General features: G+C 39.4%; 1 protein-coding gene across 2 annotated transcripts in view; it reads left to right on the top strand.

The window, feature by feature from the left end:
- Positions 1 to 7,455, top strand: part of SCG2 (secretogranin II) — a 361,614-nt gene extending 354,159 nt beyond the window's left edge. For both annotated transcript variants that reach the window (XM_085634286.1, XM_085634285.1), the window contains exon 2: positions 2,915 to 7,455. In XM_085634286.1, the coding sequence (XP_085490412.1) occupies positions 2,929 to 4,773 (1,845 nt within the window). In that variant the 5' untranslated portion in view covers positions 2,915 to 2,928 and the 3' untranslated portion in view covers positions 4,774 to 7,455. The remainder of the gene's footprint in view (positions 1 to 2,914) is intronic.
- The last annotated feature ends 17,760 nt before the right edge of the window (positions 7,456 to 25,215 follow it).

Below are 25,215 nucleotides of genomic sequence, written 5' to 3'. Positions count from 1 at the left end.
CATAGTTGAAAGTGTGTGGTGGAGAATTCCATACATGTATCTTTATTTCCCTTATCTCCTGTCTTGGGGCCACCTGCCCTGTAAGAGCATTGCACTTCTGCGCTCATACGACCTTGACTACCCCCTTCATACACACAGCCTTTTTTCCCTTTTTTCCCCTTGTTTTATATTTCCTTGCCAGTGTCGGCCTCTGCAGCTATGTCACTCCATAGATACGCCAACATCTGCGCCCATGCTGCCCAGTCATTCTCCAAGCGCTCATCACGCCTCACATGCTTCGTTCTAACATCTTCTGCTACTGCCCATTTAGACATATCGCACAACCACTCAGCATATTTGGGAGGTTGTGTTCCCATCCATTTGATAGCAATCCATTTTTTGCTAGCACTAAGCCCAGCATTAGGAACTCATGGCTACATTTCTTTTTCGTCGGAGCAGGGATCAGACCCAGTAATATCTCCCGAGGGTTACACAGGACCTCCCATTCAGCGGCCTTATTTAAAATCTGCATGTCGTCCCCCAGTAAGATGCTTTCCAGGAGCAACTCCACACCATATGCTCAAAGTCCGCATCAGGAGTTCCACATTGTGGACATCGGTCTAACCATGTGGGGTATATGTTGTGGAGGTTCTAGAGTGAGAGGTACGCTTGGTGCATGAACCTATATTGTATCATTTAAAAATGTGCATTGGAGCTCACAGTGCACCTTTTCCCAGTCCTGTTATTATCTCTTGACTTTTTGTTAAAAAGGAAAGACCCAGGCTTAAGAGTGATTTGCTACTGTGTGCTGCTGTGAGAATAATGTTCAGCAATAAAGAAAGGATGTGTTTGACTAAAATTCTGGAATTGCACTATGAACATTAAATATTAGCTTGCATGTTTGAAATATTAATTAAAAATGATGATTTATTTAACTCCTGGAAAGCAATATGGTGATACACCACTGCACATTTTTAAACACTGATATTATTATCTTCACTTTTCTGACTAATGGTAAGTATTTATGGTGTCAATCAGCAAATACAAAAACAAAATAAGAATATTTATCTGAGAACGTATCAAAAAATAATCAGTCAAATCAGTTATTATTGGATCTTTAACAAGAAGGAAATGTTCAAACAAGGCACTAATTCTACTACTATGGGTTAATGACAAAATAATTGCCTCCAATAACTCTCAAGGGACCTCTTTCACTTCTATGTTTGATAGCAGTTAGTACCCTGGATAGAATGTTGGGACTTTGTAGGCCAATCAAAATGCTTCTTTTACAAGCTTTAGCTACTTCTACAGCCTCACAAAGAGATCAATGTATGCTGCCATCTCCCAGTGTCCCTCTGGTGTGCCCCTTCCAGCACACGCACAAGTGCTTGTCAAAATATGGAGAGTTGTGGAGAAGGCTTCCTAAGATATCTAGTGCGGAAGCTGCCCATTTCAGATGTCTAGTGCCAACTCTGGACCTCCTTCTCAAAATCCCTTTCCAAATGTCAAAGATAATAAAGTAGTATTTCTCTGTGAGTGCCTTGTGAGAAAAAAAAATCATCCCAGCATCCATCAAAACAATATCTTCCTATATTACTTTTAAAGAGGAATACAAAGAAATAAAATTGTTACAACTCCGAGTCCACATCACACCCTAATGAACATGAAGCCCTTAATGTACTGGATAGCTTGTGATTCAATAATTTGAGACTAATACGTGCCCTGTTAATGACCCTGACCAATGGGGAAGCCTATATTTATCTTCCTCAAACCCAAAAATATATTCATATTTGGGATTATTGCAACCACTATCTGTTCTACCTTAATACTATATGGCTGTATGATAATGTACTTTTCGTCTAACACAAATTGCTTGTGTGTGGACACTTGTAGCTTCCTACATCTATTAGATACACAATGCACCTCTCTTCAGGCCCAGTAGGTATATTAGAATCTAATGTTTTGTGACTTAGATTTACAACTTGTTTTAGTATCCCTGTGTCCTGTCCAAAGGGCTCTGTCATCCTTAAGTCTTGCTAGGCTATTTAAAACTGTTAGATAAATAAATAGAGAAATGGGATTTTATATTTTGATTATAGTATGCTATTCCATTTTCTAGAACATGGATGTATTTTATATGTTCTTGTATAGGCAGTCTCACTTGTCTCCCCGATTCGTAATGTGGCCTTCTTTAAAGTGCTCTGTTACCCTATGAGTCTAGTCTGTGCTTCATGAAAATGCTGACTTTTAAATATTGTCCTACAACATTATTGTATTCAGAACCTGAGGTATGATAATATCATAATATATCAAGATATAATATCCTAGAAGTGGAGATAACATTAATACATCTATACTTACCTCCATATTCTCACCTTACAATGTTTGGTTGCAACCAAATAAATATACTTTCCAAACACAGTCACAGTGTTAATATAATATTATCAGATCATGGTCATACAAGAACTGAAAAAAAATGGTTTTATGTATTGTACCAACTCATGGATTCAAGTAAGCTCATTACCTTTCATAAATGAACTACACAGCTATATGTATGCACCCAAGCGTACCACCTTACGTACAGTTGGACCACTCCACACTCACTTTCTTCCACAAATTATATTACTCTTCAATAAATACAAAAGCAAATTAATGTTTAGCTTCTACAGTATTAGGCTATACAAATTGCTATGTTTACAAATATGCATTTGTCTCCCTTCTGTGAAAGGGGCTGGTTAATTTACAGAAACTTCAATTGCCCTAAGTTAATTTTTGAATGTGCACTTTCCTAGCAATAGTATTCATTCGATATGTTTTTAACATTAACTTGTTTATCATAATCTTTTAACCCCAGTATAGACTACTAAATAAGCAAAATGTTGCTAACTGTTAAGTGTCCTATTATGTAAACATTTTCTTCTCCTTTTTCTCACAGAAAACATTGGAGCTATGGGGTCCATTAAACCATACTGGTTTGGAACTATTCTGTTGATGACACCTATATTTCTTCTAAACTGTTGTACTAATGCTGCATCATTTCAATACTACCAGCTTCCACAGAAAGACTCAGACCATAGACTGAAAAATATACCGAAGATGCCTAATCCAGAGATGATCAAAGCATTGGAATATTTAGAGAACCTCAGACAACAAGCTAATCAAGGAGATGGTAACCCAGACTATAGCCTTTACCAAGGGGCTCCATTTCTTCAGCAGCAGAAAGAAAATAATGATCAAGTTCAATTAGCAGATAATGGAAGGGATTCTACAAACGAAGAAGACCCGCAATGGGTCAGATTAATGCTGGAGGCTTTGATGCAAGCAGAAAAAGAGGGAAAAACAGGGTCTAAGGTAAACAGTAAACCATATTCCATAAGTTCAGATAAGAGTTTTCCTATGGAATTGAGTGATGATTATGAAACAAACATGTGGCCTGAGAGAAGGCACAAAACACTAAAAATGCCATATAGATATTTTGAAGACACCTCAAAAGACAGCCCCTTCAAACGTACCAATGAAATAGTGGAAGAGCAGTATACACCCCAAAGTCTTGCTACACTGGAGTCTGTTTTTAAGGAACTGGGAAAGTTATCTGGGCCAAATAACAATAAACGAGAACGGCTTGAAGATGACCAGAAATTATATAAAGATGATGAAGATGATCTGTACAAAGCTAACAATATTGCTTATGAAGATGTTGTTGGAGGGGAAGACTGGAATCCAGTTGAAGAGAAAGTAGAAAGCCAAACTCAAGAGGAGATCAAAGACAGCAAGGAAGAAATTGAAAAAAATGAAGAAATTGATGATGCAGTAAAACGGTCTGGGCAATTTGGCTTTCCTGAAGAAGACCCAAGAAATATTAACAAAGATCAAGCTTCAGAAAACCTTTCAAGGTTGACAAATTACTACATGAAGATGTTGATGCTAATGAATAGGATTGATAATGGCCAAGCAAAAACTGCAACACAGAATGAAGAGAAAAGAGGTGGAAAGTATTCTGAAAAGAACTTGGATCCACAAGCAATTTTGCAGTTGATAGAGATGTCTCGGAAATTACAGATCCCTCCTGAGGATTTACTTGACATGCTGAAATCTGGAGATAAGAAACAAGGGGAAAAAGAGGTGCCTGATCAGGAACCAGAAGTCCCAGAAGACCTCGATGAAGTTTCTGACCCTACCTTAGACCAAATGGATGGCTTTAGAAACACAATTAACTCAAAGAATAGTTACATTAAGCAACCAGCAACCCTGGCTGAAGAGCTCACCATTGGAGACATTGCAAATTTGTTAGGGGCAGCAAGCAATGTGCCTAACCAGAAACCCAGATACTTTTTAAATCAAATGAATCAAGACAATGGTTTGCCAAGGTCATCCTACCTACCTAGGAGACAAAAAGGGCATAAATCAACATGGATGAATGATTTGGAAAGACGGAATCTGGATTATGAGCAACTGAATGATAAAGATGATGAACTAACAGACTACATGGCAAAGGTGCTAACAAAATATCCAGAGGTTATGAACACAAACCAAATGAAAAGAGTTCCGTCTGATGATGACCAGGAGGAAGAGGATCAGTATGAGCAGGCCATGAAAGAATATTTCAACCCTGGAGGCTCCCAAGAGATAGTCCCAGTTAACAAAAGGCTCTCAAAGCTCAGAGAGAATGATGACACACACAATAGGCAGTTCCTGGATGAAGACATGTTAATGAAGGTTCTAGAATACCTGAACCAAGAAAAAACAGAACAGGGCAGGGAGCACAATGTCAAACGAGCAGTTGAAAATATGTAAATGGCTTGATTGTACTACAGATATTCTGTACAGTGTTTCTTTCAAAGTGGATGTCAGAGTCAAGTTCTTCTTTGTTTTCTGTAGGTCAAATGCACAATTATTTTGTACGATGTAAAACATGGTGGATACATTTCTGTGCTGGAGAAGTTTTAGAATGTAGATGAAACAACCTAATTCACAATGTACCATTAAAACTAGGTGTTTGTTTCATTTGAAGCTTTTCTTCTGCCTGTTGAAAATATCAATACATGTGATTCTGTGACAATTGTTAATGTTTGCTTTACTTGATGTACATTTCAGTGTTTCAAGAGAAAATGCCCATTTGTGTTTTTTTCGATGGGGGCTTCATGTAGCTAAGATTAATATATTTGCACTTGGCATACCAAAGTAGCAAATTGGGACTCTATTACTCTGGTTGCTATGTGCTTATTTGGTAAGTAGATACTAGGGCCACATGTTTGTTTATGTTTGTAAAAGTTGTCTGAACAGAATACACAGGTAATGAAAAGAGACATATGTTGCAGATATGCTTGGTAGTAACTCAAAAAACTGGATTGACTTAGTGGGGCAGGAAAGTTACATAATTCGTTTTTCATTTTACCTAAACCACAGATTATTCAGTAAAAAGATAATAATGTGTATGCAAAATAAACAATAGCTTCTTCTTAGATCGGGTGTTTTATATTATATCTGTAGCTTGTAGGCAATTACTCTTTTTATTTGACTCTCACAACTTAAGTAGATGTAATACTATAATCAGTTTCAAAACAGCAAAGGTTTTATTCTGAGATTTATTTTATTTTATTTTATTATGTTATGTTATGATGTTATGTCATGGTAGTTTATGTTATATTATGCTAACTGTTTTAGCTGTGTTTATAAGCTGATTGTCTGTTTTTGGGACTTGTGTGGTCTCAAAAGGCTGTGTTCTTGTCTGCCATTGGTCAAATGCATCCATGTCCCACATAGAATGCATTTCACACCAACCAGTCACTTGAAATAACGAACACAAAACAACATTAAACTGATATTGCTTTGTTAATGTAAAGTGATGGAAGTGCCTAATTTCAGAAAATTGTGAACATTTAGAAAGATTTTCCTCGCAATCATTGTCTTTGTTGTGAAGTTTTACCGTGGTGGAACAGACAGTTTTTGATGAAAGTTCAGTCTCATATTTTGATTTGTTTGTTTACAAAAATTGTATGCATTTTGGAATAGTTCCAAAATATTGAGCACTGGGCTTTTTTCAATCAAACATTGAAAATGGGCCATTTCATAAATTTTTCTGCAAAAGATAAATTCCAGATTCTGCTTGTGATTAATAGCAGATGCATATACACACACTTATTCAATGTAGATCAGAACATATTCAAATACAAGTTCAGCAGTATTTGTCAACGAGTAAAAATATTGAATTCTAAATTAGCAGAAAGATGCTTGGGAATCTTTACAAATTGATGATTTTGAAGGCATTTAAAAACCACTCAGTGTTTGCCCTGGTGGTTTATGATGCCACCTGATGCAATATTGGACCCATAAGGTATTCAGTTTTTCTCTACATATATGTCTGTCTGTCTCTCTGTCTCTGTCTCTGTCTCTCTCTCTCTCTCTCTCTCTCTCTCTCTCTCTCTATATATATATATATATATATAGATATAGATATAGATATATACGTATAGCTACTTTTTTCCATAAAATAATATTTTCAAGTGTCCATATTTGATGGACGCTACCCCTCAGTTGTGAAAAATGGATTTCAACCAATAGGAAGCTTAGTATCAGCCTAATTTTCTTTCCCCCAACTAGCTAGTCTTTTTTGCAAGGCAGTGACTTTAGATAATGGCAGCCGAAAACGATTGTTTAATAGCATTTTTTCATGGAAAGTAAGCAAACCATTAACATTCAAATTGCAATCAGGGCTCATTGAGAGCTGAATCTTTGAGAGACCGTTTTAAAAAATCTCTCACTTCCACTGACAACTTTTTAACAAAAGACTTGTTTTTTTTCTAAAATCCTTTCTTCTCAACTACAAATCGAAATATTTTTCTTCTTTTTACTACAGACAACCAAACAGTATAGTCCAGCATTTCATATTCGGTTTTGCAGAACTATTTCAAGATGGACTTTTTTCATGATAACTGAACTGAAAACAATATGTACTATCAAGAATACACAACAGACAACATGTGATAGAGTCCTTCATTGCCATCACAGAGAGCTGGTGATGGCCTAGTGGTTTGTCATACCACTTTAACGGTTTGACACCAATATTGAACCATATTACAATGTTGTTCATTGTTATCATATAATCCTTCAAAATGATGGTCTAATTGTATTCTAATAGTGGGATTTTTTATTTGCCACAGGTAATGTTATATTAAGGTAAGCTTTGGTTAATTGTATAAAGGAATAAGACTCTGGTATTCACTGTACCAAACTTTGATTTGTGAGTTTGTTAAACACATGAACTACTGTTTACAAGTAGACAGTTTGATTTACCTTTTTATAGCTATGTTGTTTATGAATATGTATGTATATGTTCTCAATTCTTTGTAATGTAGCAAACAATTTCAATTGCTTTAAGAAACTAGTTCATTGAAATTAAGTAATGTTATGTTAAAATGTGCAATTTCCATTGCGTTTTTGGCAAAATAAAACACAATAAAAAATAACCAAAATGTGCATGTTCAAGAACTTTCTCACAGAGTTTTTTAAATTAATTAAATTATTTTGTTATAGCGTGCAGCGTTTTGTGAGGTAAAGAAGGATACGTACATACGTATTACTATATGTATGTATAATTATATACTGATTTATATATACTATGTTTTCGATTGTGTCTTATTGTTCCTTAATAAATAACATTTGCGAAATATAGACTTTATTTCTTTGTGGTATATATCAAAATGGTAACAACCACAAAAATCTTGCCACTTTTAGAAGTTATCATGGGGCCTGATTTAGAGTTGGGTGGTAACAACTCTTCGTATTTGTGGTAAAAGTGCTAAATCTGGTGTAGAACCAACCAATAGAACATTTTCAGTTGTAGGGATTTATGTTAATATAATCCCAATAGTAAATTCTCGGACAGGTGTAGCACATTTTCCTCAAATTAAAAGAGTTTTCCTTATCACCCTGCTCTGAGGCATGTTCAAGGTCTAGACTGGGCTACCCATTAAATTCTAATATGCATCTGAATCAACATCTTTTTAAGTGTCTTCAAATTGTTGAATGTTTCAAATTATGTGGATCCCACCTTCAATTAGGTTATGAAAATCTCTAAAAGGCCATTTTATTGACTGTATTTACAGGTCAGGGCACCCCACTGTAACACAGTAGATATTTTTCTGAAAATATCAGAGGGTTCATCGTAGCATATAATGAGTTAGTGTGATAACAGTAATAATGCATGTTTTATTTTATAGCACTTTATCATGAAAATGTTCTAGCACAGCAAAAGCAGTTATCATTACACAACTCAGTGGTATACAAGCTTCGAAGGATGAGAGGCTGCATAGACCCTTTAAGAATTGATTTTGTGACCCAGACATTACACACAACGTTCTGCAATGGATGCATTAGTGCACTTACTTATCTTAAAACTAGAAATCTCATTTGTGCTCAAGCTCATGGGAGAAAATTCAATTGAGGCACATGAAATAAGCTTTTGTTTCTTGTACAAATAATATAAACCGTACCTATATCAGGATATGGAATGCTTCCAAAGGTGTCCAGTTGATTGCTTTTCGCTGGTTTGGCTGGGTGCCACACTTCGTACTTCACCCTAGGGGACTTCATCTCCCGACGTGCATAGATCGAGGACACACTAGAAAAGGAGAACACTGACCCGTGGCCCTTTGTAGCTTCTTTTCGCTGGTTTGGCTGGGTACATGCCACTTTTCGTACTTCAACCTAGGGGACTACATCTCCTGACGTGCATAGTGCGAGGATGTGCTAGATAGGGAGAATGCTGACCCGCGGCACGGGACGTGCGCGGGGCCATGCCTGGACCGTGCCTGGGCAAAGCTCTGGCTAAGGGCGGGCCCGCCCACGCCCGTCTATGCCCAAAGGAGGCTGGGCTAGGCCCATTCCCTAACGTCTAGCACCCAATGCAAGATACTGTGATTTTAATTTTTATTGACACAATGGTGAAGAGGAAAGGTCACACGGAGAAAGCGGGTGGCGGGGCAGTAGCTATGCTGGATGCATTCTTATCCAGAGGAGCGAACGTACTTACCCACAAAATCAAACTCACTTAGAGGCGACTATCCCTAGAGCCACTCCTTCTCCTATTAAAGTCACCCACAGGGAGTGCACCAGAGGAGGTCCTCCATACTCAGCCTCCACAACTAACAACATCCCCTAGTCTACCTTATACTGGGGTGAAAATGTTGTCATTCTCACTGGCTGCTCCTGCCGTATCTTGTAGGGGGCCTGAGCACTCTACACTTCTTGACTCCTCCAATGATCCACCAGCTAAGCAACGGAGGGGTGGTGGTATTTTGAAGCCTAAGGCCAAGCCAACTATTCCAAATTGAGCTCTGAAACCCAAGCGTGGAAACTCCAAGACACCCAGAGAGAGAGTCCCCTATCACCACCCAGCGCAAATACCGTATTTCCACCTGTAGCTTTGGATGATGCGTTCTGGTGTGGAGTAAGTAAACTGATGTCTTCTCTGTTGGAGCCATTCCTAGCCAAATTGACAGTCACTGGAGAGCGTCTAGCCATCCTGGAGGCCATAAATACTTTGCCCCACCACCCCCTAGAGTGCCTGCCTATGGAGAGGGCACCTGTCATCGCGGAGAAGACTTTACATCAGGTCCGCAGTAACTTGGGGGTGTCGGGGACAACTTTATCATGCTCTTCATTAACCCCTGCCACACTGCCCGGTGGGCCGCTTTCTACAGCTACTGCTCGCCATAGTATACGTCTGGAGGCCCAAATTTTACTTTTTAAATTATTTTTTTATAACAGGCACTGCTCAACAGGTTTGAGAGCCCCGGGGGAACGAAGGTGGTGACTCAAAGATAAACCAATTTCAAGACAGCCCAAGGTTGAGCACTAATAAACAACCACAGCAAGTGCAACAAGTCTTACATCTCCCACCTGCAGATTCTCCTCTAGTCTTGGTTTTGGCAAATTTACCTCCACTGCGGGACAATCAGCTTGAATCCACCTCTCAGCTAATGGATAAATGTTTGCACTGACGCTCACACCATTTAATGGATATAGGAATGAGAAACTATTCACTGCCCCGTGAGATCATTATGGCCCGGAGAGTGGGCTTGGTGGGCAGCTCCACTAAATATATTGATGGTGAATGTGTGGTGGTAAATTTCAACCAAGTATACGTAGTCAATGCTCTTTTAAGTAATCATCATAGAATGCCAGCCAGGTGTACCCAGATCATACCCTTATCCCTGAAATACTTTTATATGCAGGGGCTAACACAGAATTGGGGTCAGAGGCAAAGACAAGGCCACCAATCAAGTCACAGGGTGAGCCACAGTAGCCTTGGGGGGGGTGAGGCTTCACAATAGATGTTCTGCCCTCTCAGATCTGGGGACCTGTGACTGACTAATCCCAGTTACATGTTCCTTTACTAAAAGTACCAACGCCCCAGATAACCTAGCCCCTATAAGATAGAGGAGTCCCCTGAGTGCCCAGATCTCGAGCTTGGCTAACACTGGTAAGACCAGACTAGCCTCCTGGAATGTAGCAGGAATTACTCAAAAACTAGGAAACAACCAGTGGCATAAAGTTTGGCATCCCCTGGAGGTCATCTGTTTTCAAGAAACATGGGCCACAGAGCCCGTTTTTGTCACGGGATACCAGTCCTTCTATACAGCTGCAGTGGACTCTGTGTCAGGCTGAGTGAAGTGGGGGTTATTAGCCTTAATATCTAACACCTTCCCCCTGCAAGTAAGGATGGTCGGATCCCAGAACAAACACTTTCATTTGCTTCTAATTGAAGTTATAGATGACAGACCCTGGCTTTAAATTAACTTTTATAACAATACTGGGAGCCACAGGAAGCTAGCGGTGGAGGAACTAAATTGGGAACTGGATAAAGTAAACTCTTCTATAAAAAACGGCCCTCCAAACATATCTGGGTGGGGGATTTTAACGCTCACCTTTGTAAGTACAAAGAGGTTACGGTGTGCGGGCTCGCAGACCACCAGGACAATTCCCTTCTTCACTTCACACATAATGATTATGGTGACAGTCTTAATAAACTCCTTTACATAAGAAACTTGGGAATAACAAATAACACAAAAGAGGGAAATATAGAGAAAACATTTAGGAGGATCAGTTATGAGTCTATTATTGACTTAATTTTAGTTTCCTCAACAATTAGTTGGAAAGTCACCCACATAGATACTACCTTCACCTGTTACAGTGACCACGCAATCCTACTTAGCCACCTAAACATCCCCCATAAGCTGAACAATCAGCAAAAGGTAGTTGGAAACATTTCTTTAACCAGAAAAAATGGGTACCAACTGAAGTGGGTACAGGTGGTTAAGCAGAACCTGTCACATGTATTTAGAGCACAATCAAGGAATGATATCTTACTATGTCTATCTGCGGAGCCTGCTCCAGCATTACTAGTTTCTCAGTTTAGAGCCCTGTTAGAAAAATGAAAAGACACACTTACTCGCCCCAAGCGTGCAAACGGTCCAGTGGCTAAAGGCTGGTTTGACTCATCATGCTCGTCAGCTAGAAGAGCTCTTGTTAACGCTTTAAAAACCCAGCCGGGAGATCCAGCTCAGATAAGAATGTTATGTAGAGATTAGAATATCTCTAGAAGGAAAAGAGAGAAGGACATTAGGGAGAAAGCTTGGGGTGACCTTCAGCAGGCTGCTTATTTGGATAGTAGCAGCATGTTCTGGAAAGTCATAAACGCACCCTATTTTAAAGAGCCTAAAGATCCATCCCTGGAAGTACACATAAGCGAGGACGCATGGGTAGGATATTTTGAAGGTATATTTGGCTCTGATATCCCTTCCATCTCCCCGTCACCTGATGTAACTCATCCACTGCAAGGTACCTTAAAATCTTCACTTAGCGAAGTCATAGAAGTGTTGGAGTCCTGTGAAGGCAATGGGGCAAGATTTGGTGCCGATCGATCTCTTTCAAGATAATTATGATCTGTGGGCCCACTTACTAACCAATGTATTCAACAGCATAATGATAGAGGGCCGCCACCATCCTGGAAGCACAGTATAATAGTTCCGATCTATAATAAAGGGGATAGAAGCAGCCCTAAGAACTATAGAACCATCTCCCTATTGGATACCACGGCCAAACTTATGGGCCGGATCTTACTAGCTAGACTGGAGGATTGGGCCCAGGAACATAACATCTTGATGCAGGCCCAATATGGCTTCCAGACGGGGAAGGGGACTGTTGACCAATGCCTCAATCTCTCACTCTGCATTGATAAATACACAAAGGCAAAGGCGGGACGATCTACATGGCCTTTATGGACCTGTCAGTGGCCTTTGACTGCGTATCCCATCACAGGCTGTGGTCCATGATGGAGGGGATGTCGATTGATCCACCAATACTTCATTTCATCCAACAGCTATATGCCAATGCCACTGCCTGTGTGCAGTATGGCATTAACAGGGAATGCACACATTCATTTAAGATCGAGAGAGGAGTCAGACAGGGCTGCGTGCTTGCCCCGTTTTTTTTTCCATCTACACAAATGGGGTTGAGGCTGCCCTGATTGACTCTCCTCTGGACTTGCCCATTTTTGAAAGCACTCCCCTCCCAATATTGGCATATGCTGATGATGCTGTGCTAAGTGCCAGGACTGGGGTAGCCCTGCAAGGCCTGATAACAACATTAGGCCTGGGTGGTAAATTCCGTTCTGCTTGCGGAATTTGCGGGATTTGGGTAATTTCGCATTCCGGGGAGAACGCCGAATTGGCAAAAATTCCACGATCCGCGGCTTCACAGAATGTTTTGCTTGTTGGCGCTTTCAAAATGCGTGTTCGCAAGATATTTCCCCCCGAGCACGCAAACAGCTTTCGCGAACAGGAAAAAAGCATTGCGAACGGGTGGAGCAAGCAATTCCGCGTGTTTGCGTAACTCTGCGTGCTCGCGGAGATGTTTTTACCGTTTCGCCGAGCTTTGCGTAGCGCGACTACGCAAATTCCGCCCACCCCTAAACAACATATGCTTCATTTATGGCCTCACTAGACCTAAGTGTGAATGAATTAAACATTTTCATCATTATCGTGGGAGCAGCTAAAGGTTCCAAACCCCCTTATTTCCATCTGGGATCAAAGAAAATTGAGGGAGTAGAATCCTTTCCATACCTGGGTGTACTATTCGATAAAAATCAATCTTGGATAAACCTGGTGAGTGCTAGAGCCCTTGGTATGGAAAGAAGTCTCCAAGCTATTAAGGGCTTTGCTAAAAAGTTGAGTGCATGTCCCTTGGACCCCATTAAAGAGATAAAAGGCAGCGGCAACCTATGGGGTGGGAGTCTGGGGCATGGCCCAGATCGAGGAACTACAAACAATAGAAGATAGCTTTTTTTAAAACAGGGTGTCGCTCCCCCAGTACTTCTCCAATTATACCTTACATAGCGAATTGGGGCTGCCTTATATGGCAGATTCAATCAGACTGGTGCCAATTCTGCTATGGATTTCAATCAGGCATAGGACTACTGTTAATTTAACGCAGCACATAATTGATGATTGCCTGAAACTGGAACATCATAACAAGATTGGCTGGCTCAGATATGTAGAGGTGGAACTGAGTGCAATTGGATTGGGCGAATTATTCAGGGAACCATCATCCTGTAGAAGGGTCTCCAAACAGAAAATTATTGAGGCATTTATGCAGAGGGATAATTTCGCCTGCAGAGAAAAGAATCTGTATGAAAAAGGGTTAATCGCATATGACCTAATGCCCCAAAGAGTACAGGGTGGTTTTTCATATTTATCCAGTATTGCTTCTAGTCAGCATAGATTCATTCTCCTGCATTTTCGCATGAACCTCAGTCCCCTGATGCTAGGTTTCCCAGAGAAGCAATTTAAACATGCAGATTTGATTCCAAGTCCATGTGATAATCATTCATCCCAGTCAGATCTTCACCTTGTATTGTTCTGCAAATTTTATCAGACAGAAAGAGAAGCTTTTATTCTTCCAGTTTTAAGGGGTCATAATTTTATCCAATGTAGGGCGGCATTGTATTTTTTGAAAATCCCTCTCGGACCCATATGTTTGTTTTTCTGTAGCCACCTTTTTATGGGCGTGCATGAGAAAGGGAAAGACTCAGGGTAGCCCGAAAAATGAATCAATTAAGTTTTGTAACCACAAACATAACATATATAAATGAGGCACCTGGCCACTTTAACCCTATTATGACTTGAAAGTTATATTCGATGCACAATATTGATTGAATTTTATACAAAATGTGTTTGTAATGATTTTGTGCTTTTATGATCTCTAACAAGTGAGTGAATAAAGATTTTAAATAAAGACTGCTAGAAATGAAGAAAGCGGCTTGTGCTAATCTGCACATAAAATAGAAGAGTGAGACATATATGATCTAAAATATTTGCAAAAAAGTACCTTAAGTTTATGATGTCAAGCTTGCATGCTTTAATTTAGACAATCACAGTTAAAAACACATTTAGCTTTGATCATAAAGATTGTGATTAACAGTACACCTCAAAAGTCTCATTCTATTTGATTTAGCTGAAGAATATTGATATTATGAACTGCACATGTGTGAACATTTCTTCCATAATCTTAATGAAGTACAAATGTATTATTAGCACATATATAGTCAGCTTAATATTAAATACATTCTCCAAATGTAATAACGACTTGACTGAAAGTTTCCTAACCCCAACTTTCACTGTTAGTTTCCTAACTCCAACTTTCACTGTTAGTGTTGACCAAATTTGCTATGAAAAGGTGTGAAATTTGCATTACAGTAACACAACTAGTTACCTTGAAATTGAGATCAATCTGTACTTTATATCCTAATACACAGCATAGTCCTCCCAGGAAAGAATCATAATAAGCAGACGTCTCTTAAAGATGGGCACCAGACAAGAAAGCTAACTCACTCCAGTTATTCTTTGTCATCTTCTTTTAATGTTTTAGTTCAATTTAAGTGAGTATATTTACTCACATGATAGTCCATAAAACATTTAAATACCATAGCCATAACCACATATAAATGTAAAATTTGAAAAAATATAAATGTCAAAAATATAAAAGAGTGCTAGAAACAAACAATCTATATGGACTCTCAAAAGAGCGGTTAACTATCTAGCGCTTTTTCCATTTAAAAGGATTTAAATTCCTCAATGGAAGAGAAACAAAACCCCTGATGACCTCATATTGAAGAGCTTTTTTGCAAGACACAGAGAACTATTTGTCTCAACCAAAGTCTAGTACTATACCAACATCATCAATTGATGTTGGCGACAGAAGCAGAACTACTTCAAGAAAAGCAGTGCATCAACCCCAATATCCTACACAAAGTGAAGTTCCAACAAACAGAAGATCTGACAGTACGTTAACAACACTAAGACTGATTCTCCTCTTACACCCACCCATTTGCATTACATCCCATGATTATCACCCTTCAAGACCCTGTCCCTTGCCATCCTCGCCAATATATCAGATCTTCCTCAGACCCAACCCTAAGATGATGTCTTAACCTCATCCTTCATCAAAGTCATCTCTGGAGAAGCTCTCTCATCCTACATATGATTGTCCACATCTTTGACGGGTACCAGCTCTCTCTATTGAAAAAGTGAAATTGTTAGTCTCAAAATAATAATAATAATAATAATAATAATCCACATTTGTAAAGCGCGAACAATCACCCGTAAGGGTCTCTAGGCGCTGTGGGCCGTCGGGAAGATTAAGCAAACTATTGCCCAGAGTCACATGGTGCTGGGCTAATCTGCCGCCGGCGATCGAACTGTGATCCCCAGATTCCGGCGTCAGTCGCCCTGGCCGAGGCCCCACACCTCTACAACTTTGAAACAGCTTTTCTGAAGAATGCGTCTTCCTTCAAATTCCTCATCTTAGGAATGCCTCCAGGCACTAGATTGGATTGGGAAAATCTTTCCTCAGAATTGGCACTACAGCAGCACCCAGTGGGTCATGCAGTTTCAGCTGCAGTTTAAACCACCTTGGTTGCAACATGATTATCGTATATATGTTGACATGCAATGTTGTTATGTAAAGCGCACTATCACCCATTAGGGTATCCTGGCACAGAGCTGGTGTGTGTGCCTAACCCTACCTATGGTAGTTTAGTAAATAAAAAGCCACGTCTTCAAGTTCTTATGGGATTTAAAAAGAGACAAGGAAGCTCTGATGTGAAGTGGAAGGCCGTTCCATGCTTTAGTAGCGATGTAAGAGAGCGCCCGTCCTCCTGATCTGGTGCAGACTTGCGGTCTGCCATCAGTTCAGGATTTCTGCACCTCATTGGCATGGGTCGGGAGTTCTTGGTGTCCCAATGCCAAATTTCTTCAGTATTTTGACACTGGATAGGTCAAATGTCATGCCCTCTTATCTCGGGTTTAAACCTTAGCAATGTTATAACAAGAAGATATCTACATCAAATCCACACACCATCTGTATGTAGTGTCTTGGAACCAACCTCAACATTTTGGCCTGTGACTATTGCTTCTTAATGTACACAAAACCATGAAGCAGCAGGAAGCCAAATTGTTTTGGCAAAGATACAGGAGAACACCTAAAGTATTCCCCTCCCTCTCTTTCAAGTAAGTTGCCTGACCGGCATCAGTCCCCTAAAGGATTGTATTGAAAAACACACAAAAAAGTCATAGGAAAAAGAAGTCACCTTCTTTCATGAGGAAACACTCCCACTTCGAGAACAGTTCTTCATAGCTCATACCATTTATTGTTAATATTAAGCTGCAGTTTCTGCCTATTCTCCACAGGTTTAATCCTTCCAATTGGTCACACTAGATATTTTTGGAACAGACATTTATCACTTAGTACCAAAGCGGGAGGGTTGATACTGTGTGCTTGGTGATTCAAGTGGCTCCACCCTGACACCATTTGTTGCCTCAGCTATATGGGCTGCAGCCTTGGTGCAGCTTCCAAAGAGGCATTGGAAAATTAAGGTGCCACCCCATGTGCCTTTGTCATTGCTTACAATACCATCACCTCCACTGCTCACGGAAGCTTTGAAGTTGGCTGACATCATCTTTGTGGCAAATGAGAAAGTGCAGACATATTTTTAAGATGAATCTTTAACTAAACTCTTCTCTAGGTCCCTAAGAATTGTCTGCATGGAGGAACTCTTTGCATAGGTTTCAGATAGCCAAGGACTATTGATGCCAAGAGGAAGACTATTCAGGGGCTGAAAACTGCCTTTCTTCTTATAATACAGATGTTGGCACATATAGACTAACAAAATGCTGGTGGTCTTGAAATATCACCAGAAGGTGACATCCCTTACATGTTTGGATCAACTTAAGAAGAACAGAGTTAATTTAAATCTGTCACACGAAAACAACAGAAGCACTGGATTTGCACATGTCAACTGTGGACCCCAAGTGCAGCATTCCAACCAAAATACAAAAAATTGTCCTCCATTTAAGAACACTTGCTCCCATTCAATGTGGAGTATTTGGAGTCAGGTCTAGCTGTCTGTGAAAAGCCAATTTTAGTTCTGAGCACTCCACAGACAAATCATGTGGCATCATAGAACAGGGCTCTCTGTTCAGAAAATCTTGTCCTTGCACCTTTCACCGGAGAGTCTAGTGGTGAATGCCTAGTGCCCAATTTTAACCTAAGCAACTTTACTATGGCTCCTCCTGACTGAGAGTCAAAAATACTTGACTCGATGGGCAAACAATGATTTGCTTCTAGCTGTAGAAACTCTGCATTTCCAATGCCATTGCTTGCTTAGCTGATACAGCTATGGTTTATGATAATTGGTCATAATGGTTGTAATCAGATTTCCTGAATTTATGAACATGCTTTTTTCAGATCTTGTCAGTGATGGTCTTGATGCCTCTAAGTACATAGAGGCCTCCCCCGTATGCCACCATCTTCTGTAAGTGGGGAGGTCTCCCACGTTGCCATCAGCAGGGAGAATCAATGTGTGCTCGCTCTTATCTGTGCTGGAGCTTGGATTCTTGTATCTTAATCATCTAGTATAATTTATAAAATCCTAATTGGTCCTGTGGACCTTTGTTAGTCGATAAGGAGAGATGATATGGAGCAATCATTTATATTACCATGAACAGTGAAGTCCAATTGGGGCTTCACAAGAATCAACAATTAGATTTATTGTGAGTTTAAGGAGTTTATTAACAAGCTAATTCAAACTCAAGTATTAATTCAGTAAGTATTAACATTTAGTCAACATTGTTACGTATTCAAATAATCCCTAAGTCCATATTTCAAGACGAGATAAAATTCTACTTTAGTAAGTAATACAAATAGGATAAAGAAAATGCAAAATGTGTGTTCCAGAAAGGAAAGTTCCTAATTTTAATTAACAAAAATTGGGCATAATAGATATTTAATTTCAGCAAACAAGGTAAGGTTTCAGTTCAGAAAAACCAAATGAATGGTTCTGATGAGAGAAGAAGATTGCTTAAACATGAAGCTTTAGTACTCAAGCAGTGGAAATTAGTGAAGACTGAAAAGGTATTCTCAGTCTAAAGTCAGCAGACATCTCTAAGATCTGCCTCCTCAGTTCTACAGCAAGCTCTCCCCACCTAGTCTGGTGAAAAGAGGACTCTGAGAACGAAGAGTCTGTCTCTTGGAAAGGCTCTCTCACAAATAATCTAAGAAACATACACTAATATAATTCAGTCAAGACGTTATTGGCAACAATATTCCCATTGCCATCTTCCATGAACCAGTCATTCTTCAGCAAACTCTGAAACAGGTAAACTCCTCAATTTCTCACATCTTCACAATAAGCTATGCAATTATGCCCTTGGTTTGTTACTTTGAACAGATCTGGTGGTTCGGACAGTTCTTCCCACGAGTCATGTTTCCTACCATCTGCTCCCCACCGTGAGAATTTCTCTATCAGTTGTCTAATACATAATAAATGCCTAGTCATTAGCCAACATAAGGCTTCTATAAAATTACAGAATCTGCATTGGAAAGAAAAAAACATCCAGTGCAAATAGTTTAAACATGAAAATAGGCCTATAAGCCCTAATGTGTAAAGTCAACATTTTATTTGGCATCAGTAGTTAGGCTAACATAAGTCAGTACAGTAGGTTACTTCATGTGCATGCTTATAATGCCTAAATATGATTACCTATTACAAAATTTGTGTTTATTATACATGTGTTATTTAGCATTAAAAAGAGCAGTTTTCAGTTAAATGCATTTATTGCAAAATGAGGAAGTTCGCACTATCAATTCCCCCCTCTGACAGCTAGAATAGCCATCATATTTGAACACAAATTAATCTTCGAGGTGCACCTCCTTTTTTTTGTTGAGTCATCTATCTTTCTCTTCAAACTCTGCATCTCATTCAACTCCTGCTAAACCTTACACTTTCTTTCTTACATTTCTATTTCTTCTCTCCTTTGTCTTTTTTTCTTGTTTTCTCTTTCTCACTAAATAACACCTAAATCCCTTACATAAAGCAAATAAGCATATTGAGCAAATGCCATTAATCAATATAAGCGGTGATATAATACCCCAAAATCTACTACCATATTTCAAAAGCCAGCTACTTACATCAGAAGCTTCTTTACCTAAGGTTCCTAACACACTACTTCCTTCTAATTTTAGATTTCAGGGTTTAAGTCTGAAATCTTCTTTGCAAATTCTTCTATTGTCTTAATTTTGTCTGGTATGTATGGACAGCAGTGTTGTGCCTTCAATATCATACAGACTCCGCCTTTTTCTGCCAACAATATGTCCAAAGCTAATCAGTGTTGTAAAATCATTCATCTAATATAATTCTGTGTTTACTGCTATCAAAACACCAGATGTACTAGTGGCTAATTTATCCACTACTGTAAAAAACTTTCAGATTTTCTTGTCATTTAGTTCTACTCCTGCTGGGGGAATAATTGCACCAAAAATATCTCCCACTAATTGAGTCCAATCACTAGCACCTCGTCCATGTCCGTGACATGGATTCATTGTTAAAACTTAGCATGATATATTTTAGGAAACTATAAAGCTAAATAACAAACAACTTCCCAATCAGCAGGCCATTGGAAAAATGCATCTTCTCCACATATAAAATATACTCCAGTGATAACTCGTTCTTGCTCAGGTAATATTTGAACTGGCCCTCCAAGAACCTCAAATGTATGTTCACAGCTACTTATCCCCAATCGTCTAGTTCTGGTGTGATTTCTTCTTTTATAAAAGCATAGGGCCTGATTTATATATTGGCAAGGGGGGTACTTAGTTGCAACAGTGACAGAGTTCCCTCCCCGCCAATATAGTGGTCATCCCACTGCATTTACATGCAGGTGGACCTTATGGTTAATAACAGCGGCGACTACTCTCTCTCCACTGTGACTAATCCCCTCCAATGGCCCTAGGGAGTCAGGGCCAATGGAGAAAATGCTACATGTCTGCCCACCCAATTTAGATGGGCAGACATGTAATATTTTTCAATTGTTCCTTACTGCCAGTTAAATCTGGTGATAAGGCACTGTAAACATATTATAATGCTCCCCCCGAAATGCAAGAACCCTCTCATGGCAAGGATAGCATTACCTTTTTCTTTCCTTTTTAAAAGAAAATCAGATTTTGGGTTATCCTTTTTGAAAAGAAGAAAAGAATACTTTTTGCTACAGGGCTGCGTCCTTCTGATGGGGCCTCATAGCATACAGTAAAAATGCACTGACAGGAAGCGCTGTGATGACAGTTCCTTCCAATAACTTTATAAATCACCACCAAGTAGGCAGCAATTTATAAATCTGGTGGGCAGAGTGGTCTCGGCCTGGCAGACGCAAAGTCTTTCGCAAGGCCAAGAGAGAATACGCCAATCGCAGGAAAATAAATCGGGCCCATAGTTTTTATTCCTGTGGTCTGTCTAATTTCAATCTGGTATATACCAGGTCTTTTTATACTCAACTTTCTCCTCTTTCCACGCAATCTTTAAAAAAAATTCTTCCTTTGCTACTTTTTGTAGCATATTAGCTGTCCATTCATCTAAAGCTTGGATAAATTGATTTTCCAATGGTTTCATTGAACTTGTCAAATTTCATTCATGTGCCTTGACAGTGTCTATCTTTGTAGAGGACCTAAAGAAAAAACCAAGCTGTTTTCATCTTCATAGCCTGTAGATGAGGATTCATTCTTTTGTGAAGAGGAACATCAGAAATGATAAAATCATAATTGGAAAAATATTTTTCTAAATAATTCTGTTTATAAAATAAATTAGGCAATATAATAGAGTTAACTGTGTATGAAAGTGGAATATGATGGTAGGTCACATCCTCAGTAGTTGAAGCAGGCAAATATGCACAAATATAGCAATAATCAGCATTTAAAGTATGTTTGTAATCGTGAACTAATCTAGAATAAACATTTAAAGTGAAACTCCCCCTCTGATGTATCTATTAATGTAGCCTTTAATTTTCTCTCATCTATTGTATGTGCAGATGGTGTAGGTGCAGGAGCAGATCTAAGGGTTGCTGTGTCAGGTGTGGTGCTCATACCAGCTAAGAGAATTATGAATACTAACACAGCAATTGCTAATGTTATAGCAGTCACTCATCTACATCTAGTTTTAGTAAGGATACACGTTTGTCTACAGTCAGACCGCCAGTATATCTTAGTAGCAAGAAGACTTATTAATCTGTGCTTGTTTCTACTTGTGAAAAAGGAGCAAAACATTTAATGGTTATTTTGCGATTATTCCACTCAGCCTATACACAGTAGCCTTCATAAGGCATCCCTAACCCCACTCCGTCTTCTTCTAAAAATGTCAACCCTAAACTTCTACTGCAGCCTTGGCACTCTTCTTAAATATTTTCTGTAAACAATAATTGTCTGAAGAGAATCAATTATTGTTGAATTTAATCAAACAAACATCAAATGGCTCAAGCATAATTATGAATTTGTTTCAAGAGTTTGAATCATTCTATGATAATGTGGCGGGCTTATAGAGGTTCAAGTGGTTCTCTTCTCAGTTAATTTGAATCATAGGCTGTCAGATTAGGCACACTGTATATTTAGTCTATTCAGGTGCTGCGTACCTACAACAAGGTACTTGTGCTCTCTTAGATCTCCTGAATGGCTGTTAATCTTCTTTCAAATCCCTTATACCTCTAGATTCTGTGTCTTCAATGATGGTTTGTGGTATGCCTTCAACTGACACACTAGAGTTTAATTCTCTCTGCTTTTTGGCCATTCTTAACTCTTTTGAAGTTTCTCATGCTTGTTATTCACCTGAATCATTTGATTGCACCTGGGATGGTTCTGCAGCATTCTCTCTTTCAGGTCTCAGATCTTCACCCCTAGGGTATGCTTCAACGCCACTCTGCGAGATTTTAGGGACCTAGATAGGTGAGGAACTCTGATGAACGTCACCCGCTTCTGGCCCTTCAGGATGTATGGACACAGGAGATTGTGGGCATGGTTCACATGTAACCACCTCATCAAGTGGGCACCTCACTCTCTGGGTATGAGAAGTGTGAATCCAGTTGGGTATTGCACCACAATTCACAGCGGTGTTGGGAATGAGGATCATCTGATAGGGCTCCTTCCACCTTGGCTCCAACCAGGATTTTTGAACGTGCTTCTTAATTAGAACCCAATCACCGGGGTTAAGGTCGTAGCACTGCCCCTGACTTGGGATGGCAGCCTCAGCCCCAACCTAGTTTAAACGTTTGAGAGACAGAATGTACCATTTCAGCCAATTCCTTGCAGTAGTCGAGACTCCTTGTCATCTGTGATATTTACAATCACATTTGCAGGCACAGCAGGCAGGAGCATGGCATGTCCCATGAGTATTCCATGTGGGGACAATCCTGTTCTTCTACCAGGAGTGCTACAGAGACATCATCAGCACTAAGGGAAAAGCATCTGACCATTTCAGAAAAGTGGATGCGCATACTTTAGCCAAATGAGATTTCAGTGTGCCATTAACCTGCTCGACTATTCCTGAAGCATCTGGTCCGTAGCTACAATGCAATCTCTTTTCCACATGTGATGCCACACTCAGCATTCTAAGGATCACATTATTAAAATAAGTCCCCAGAGAAACCGCAATTCCAAACCTTGGTATGAGTTCTCAGAACAGCAGTATGGCTATAGTAAGACTGTCATTTCGCAATGTTGAGTAGGTTTCCTCCCACTGGAAGAAAATACACACCATGACCAGGATATATCTCAGCCTGTTACAAATAGGCATTTCAATAAAATCCAACTGCTTTCTCTTAAATGGTCCTTCTGATCTACCGGTGTGCCTCATGGTTATAGGGTTTCTTCTCCCAACATTAATCTGCTGACAAGTTACACATCTGTGGTACAATTCCTTAGCTACAAATCTAAACAGGGATTGAACAGATTCTGCCTACATAGTCTCACCATGGCATCCCTTCATACGTTTGCAGGGTCATGAAAATGTCTTGTCACTTCCTCCAGCAATCTCTTGATCTCCTCCCAAGTACCAGCTATTGACAACAGCATTGAAATGGTGGTGTTGTCATCAAATTCATTTAGCTTATTCTACTTTAAATGTGCATGCCCCAATTGCACAATACAGAGTAACTTCATCAGCATATCTGTTTTCAGCAGTCTTTTAATCAATACCGCCCCTGTGAGCTATGCATTTCACAACTGGAATTTCTCATGGCAATGGTAATGCTTCCAACAGTCTTGTCACATATTCTCCATTCGGTATTGGAGATCAGGATGAAGTCATAAATCCCCTCTGTGACCATACCTGTCGAAATTCATAGACCACGATAAAGCCATATTGACTGTCAGTAAATAGTATCACCCATTATTGCAAGATAACATGCTTTCATAAGGGCACCCAGTTCTGCCACTTGAGCAGAGGTAACACATATTACATCATCAGGCTTATAAAGGGGTTTATCCTTAATAACAGGGTTTGGCTTGGTGCATCAATCTGTGACATTGAGACTGTCATGCCCATTCTCTTCTCCATCAATTTCATTGTCATGCAATGGCAACAATGTGGCAGGATCAAAAGTTTGACATTGTTTCAGAGTAACATTCCTTGCAGCCAGAATCAATTATTCATATTTTGTGAGTCTGTTGTTTGTCATATGTTGTGTTTTGATGTGTGTGAGCAAATGTTTCACAAAATAAGGGACCATCCCTTTAAGAGGATGTCCCATGAATATGCTTTTGTTTCTCTCAATACTGACACCAACTGCCTCAACCACTTCAAGGTAGCCTGACAGCCCTGTAGCAAAGGGTCAAGAGTAGGTGAAAAATATGTCACAAGTCTTAAAAAGTCTTGATGCAGAGTCCTTCCTCTGACTGCAAAACAGAGTCAACATTTTACTGTAATCAGGGATTCCCAAATGTTGTCCCATAAAAGTGGATCAGGTATATCTATGTGCATCAGTCTTTCTAAAGGCTTGGCTACTTGGGAAAAGTTGGGTATCCACTGTCTACAGTAGCCCACCATTCTTAAAAACATTGTGATTTCTCTCTGCATTTGAGATGAGTTAATTTTCAATATTGCAGTAGGTCTCCCTTGGGACAACTTTCTTGTTCCTATTTTGATGAAATGTTCTAAATACAGAAACTCTTTCTGACAATACCACAACTTACTTGGGGACACCTTATGTCCATTCTCAGCCAAATTATTTAGTACGGCAATCATATCCTGTTTGCAGGCTTCTTGTGTACTTGATGCCACCAGTAGGTCATCAATGTACTGTACAAGAATTGAATTGCAGTCTTGAGATTCTTTTTCAAGATCTGATTAAAGATTAATGAGCTTTCTGTATACCTTTGTGGGACTCCGCATATGTCAAAATTCTGTTTCGAAGTTTGAAAGAGAACAAACATTGACTGTCTTCATGCAGTTAGAAAAACCTGACAGAAGTCCATTACAGTGAACCACTCAGCATCACAAAGAATCTGAAACAATATCATAGCTGGAGTTGATAACACAGAACAACATGGGATGACTATACTATTAATTTTAGTAAATCCTGCACAATTCTATATTTGCCGCTCAGCTTCTGTAAGCCCACGATCAGTGAATTGCAAGGGCTTCGACTATCTCTCTCAAGATTCCTTGTTTAAGCATTGATTCAATCACTGTTTTGATTCCAGTCACTGTCTCAGGTGTGATATTGTATGGTGGCGTTCTCGGAAATTCAGCATTTCATTTAATAGTTAATCAGACAGGTTATACTCCTTAATGAGACTGATGCCTTTCTCTAAAAAAATCCCATTCTTGAGGTTTCACAGTATCTCATAAATCGGGAGGAA

The sequence above is a fragment of the Triturus cristatus genome, chromosome 11 (assembly GCF_964204655.1).
Source record: "Triturus cristatus chromosome 11, aTriCri1.1, whole genome shotgun sequence".
Classification (NCBI taxonomy): Eukaryota; Metazoa; Chordata; class Amphibia; order Caudata; family Salamandridae; genus Triturus; species Triturus cristatus.
The sequence above is the reverse complement of the archived record's forward strand: the minus strand, read 5'-3'. Positions and strand labels throughout refer to the sequence as shown.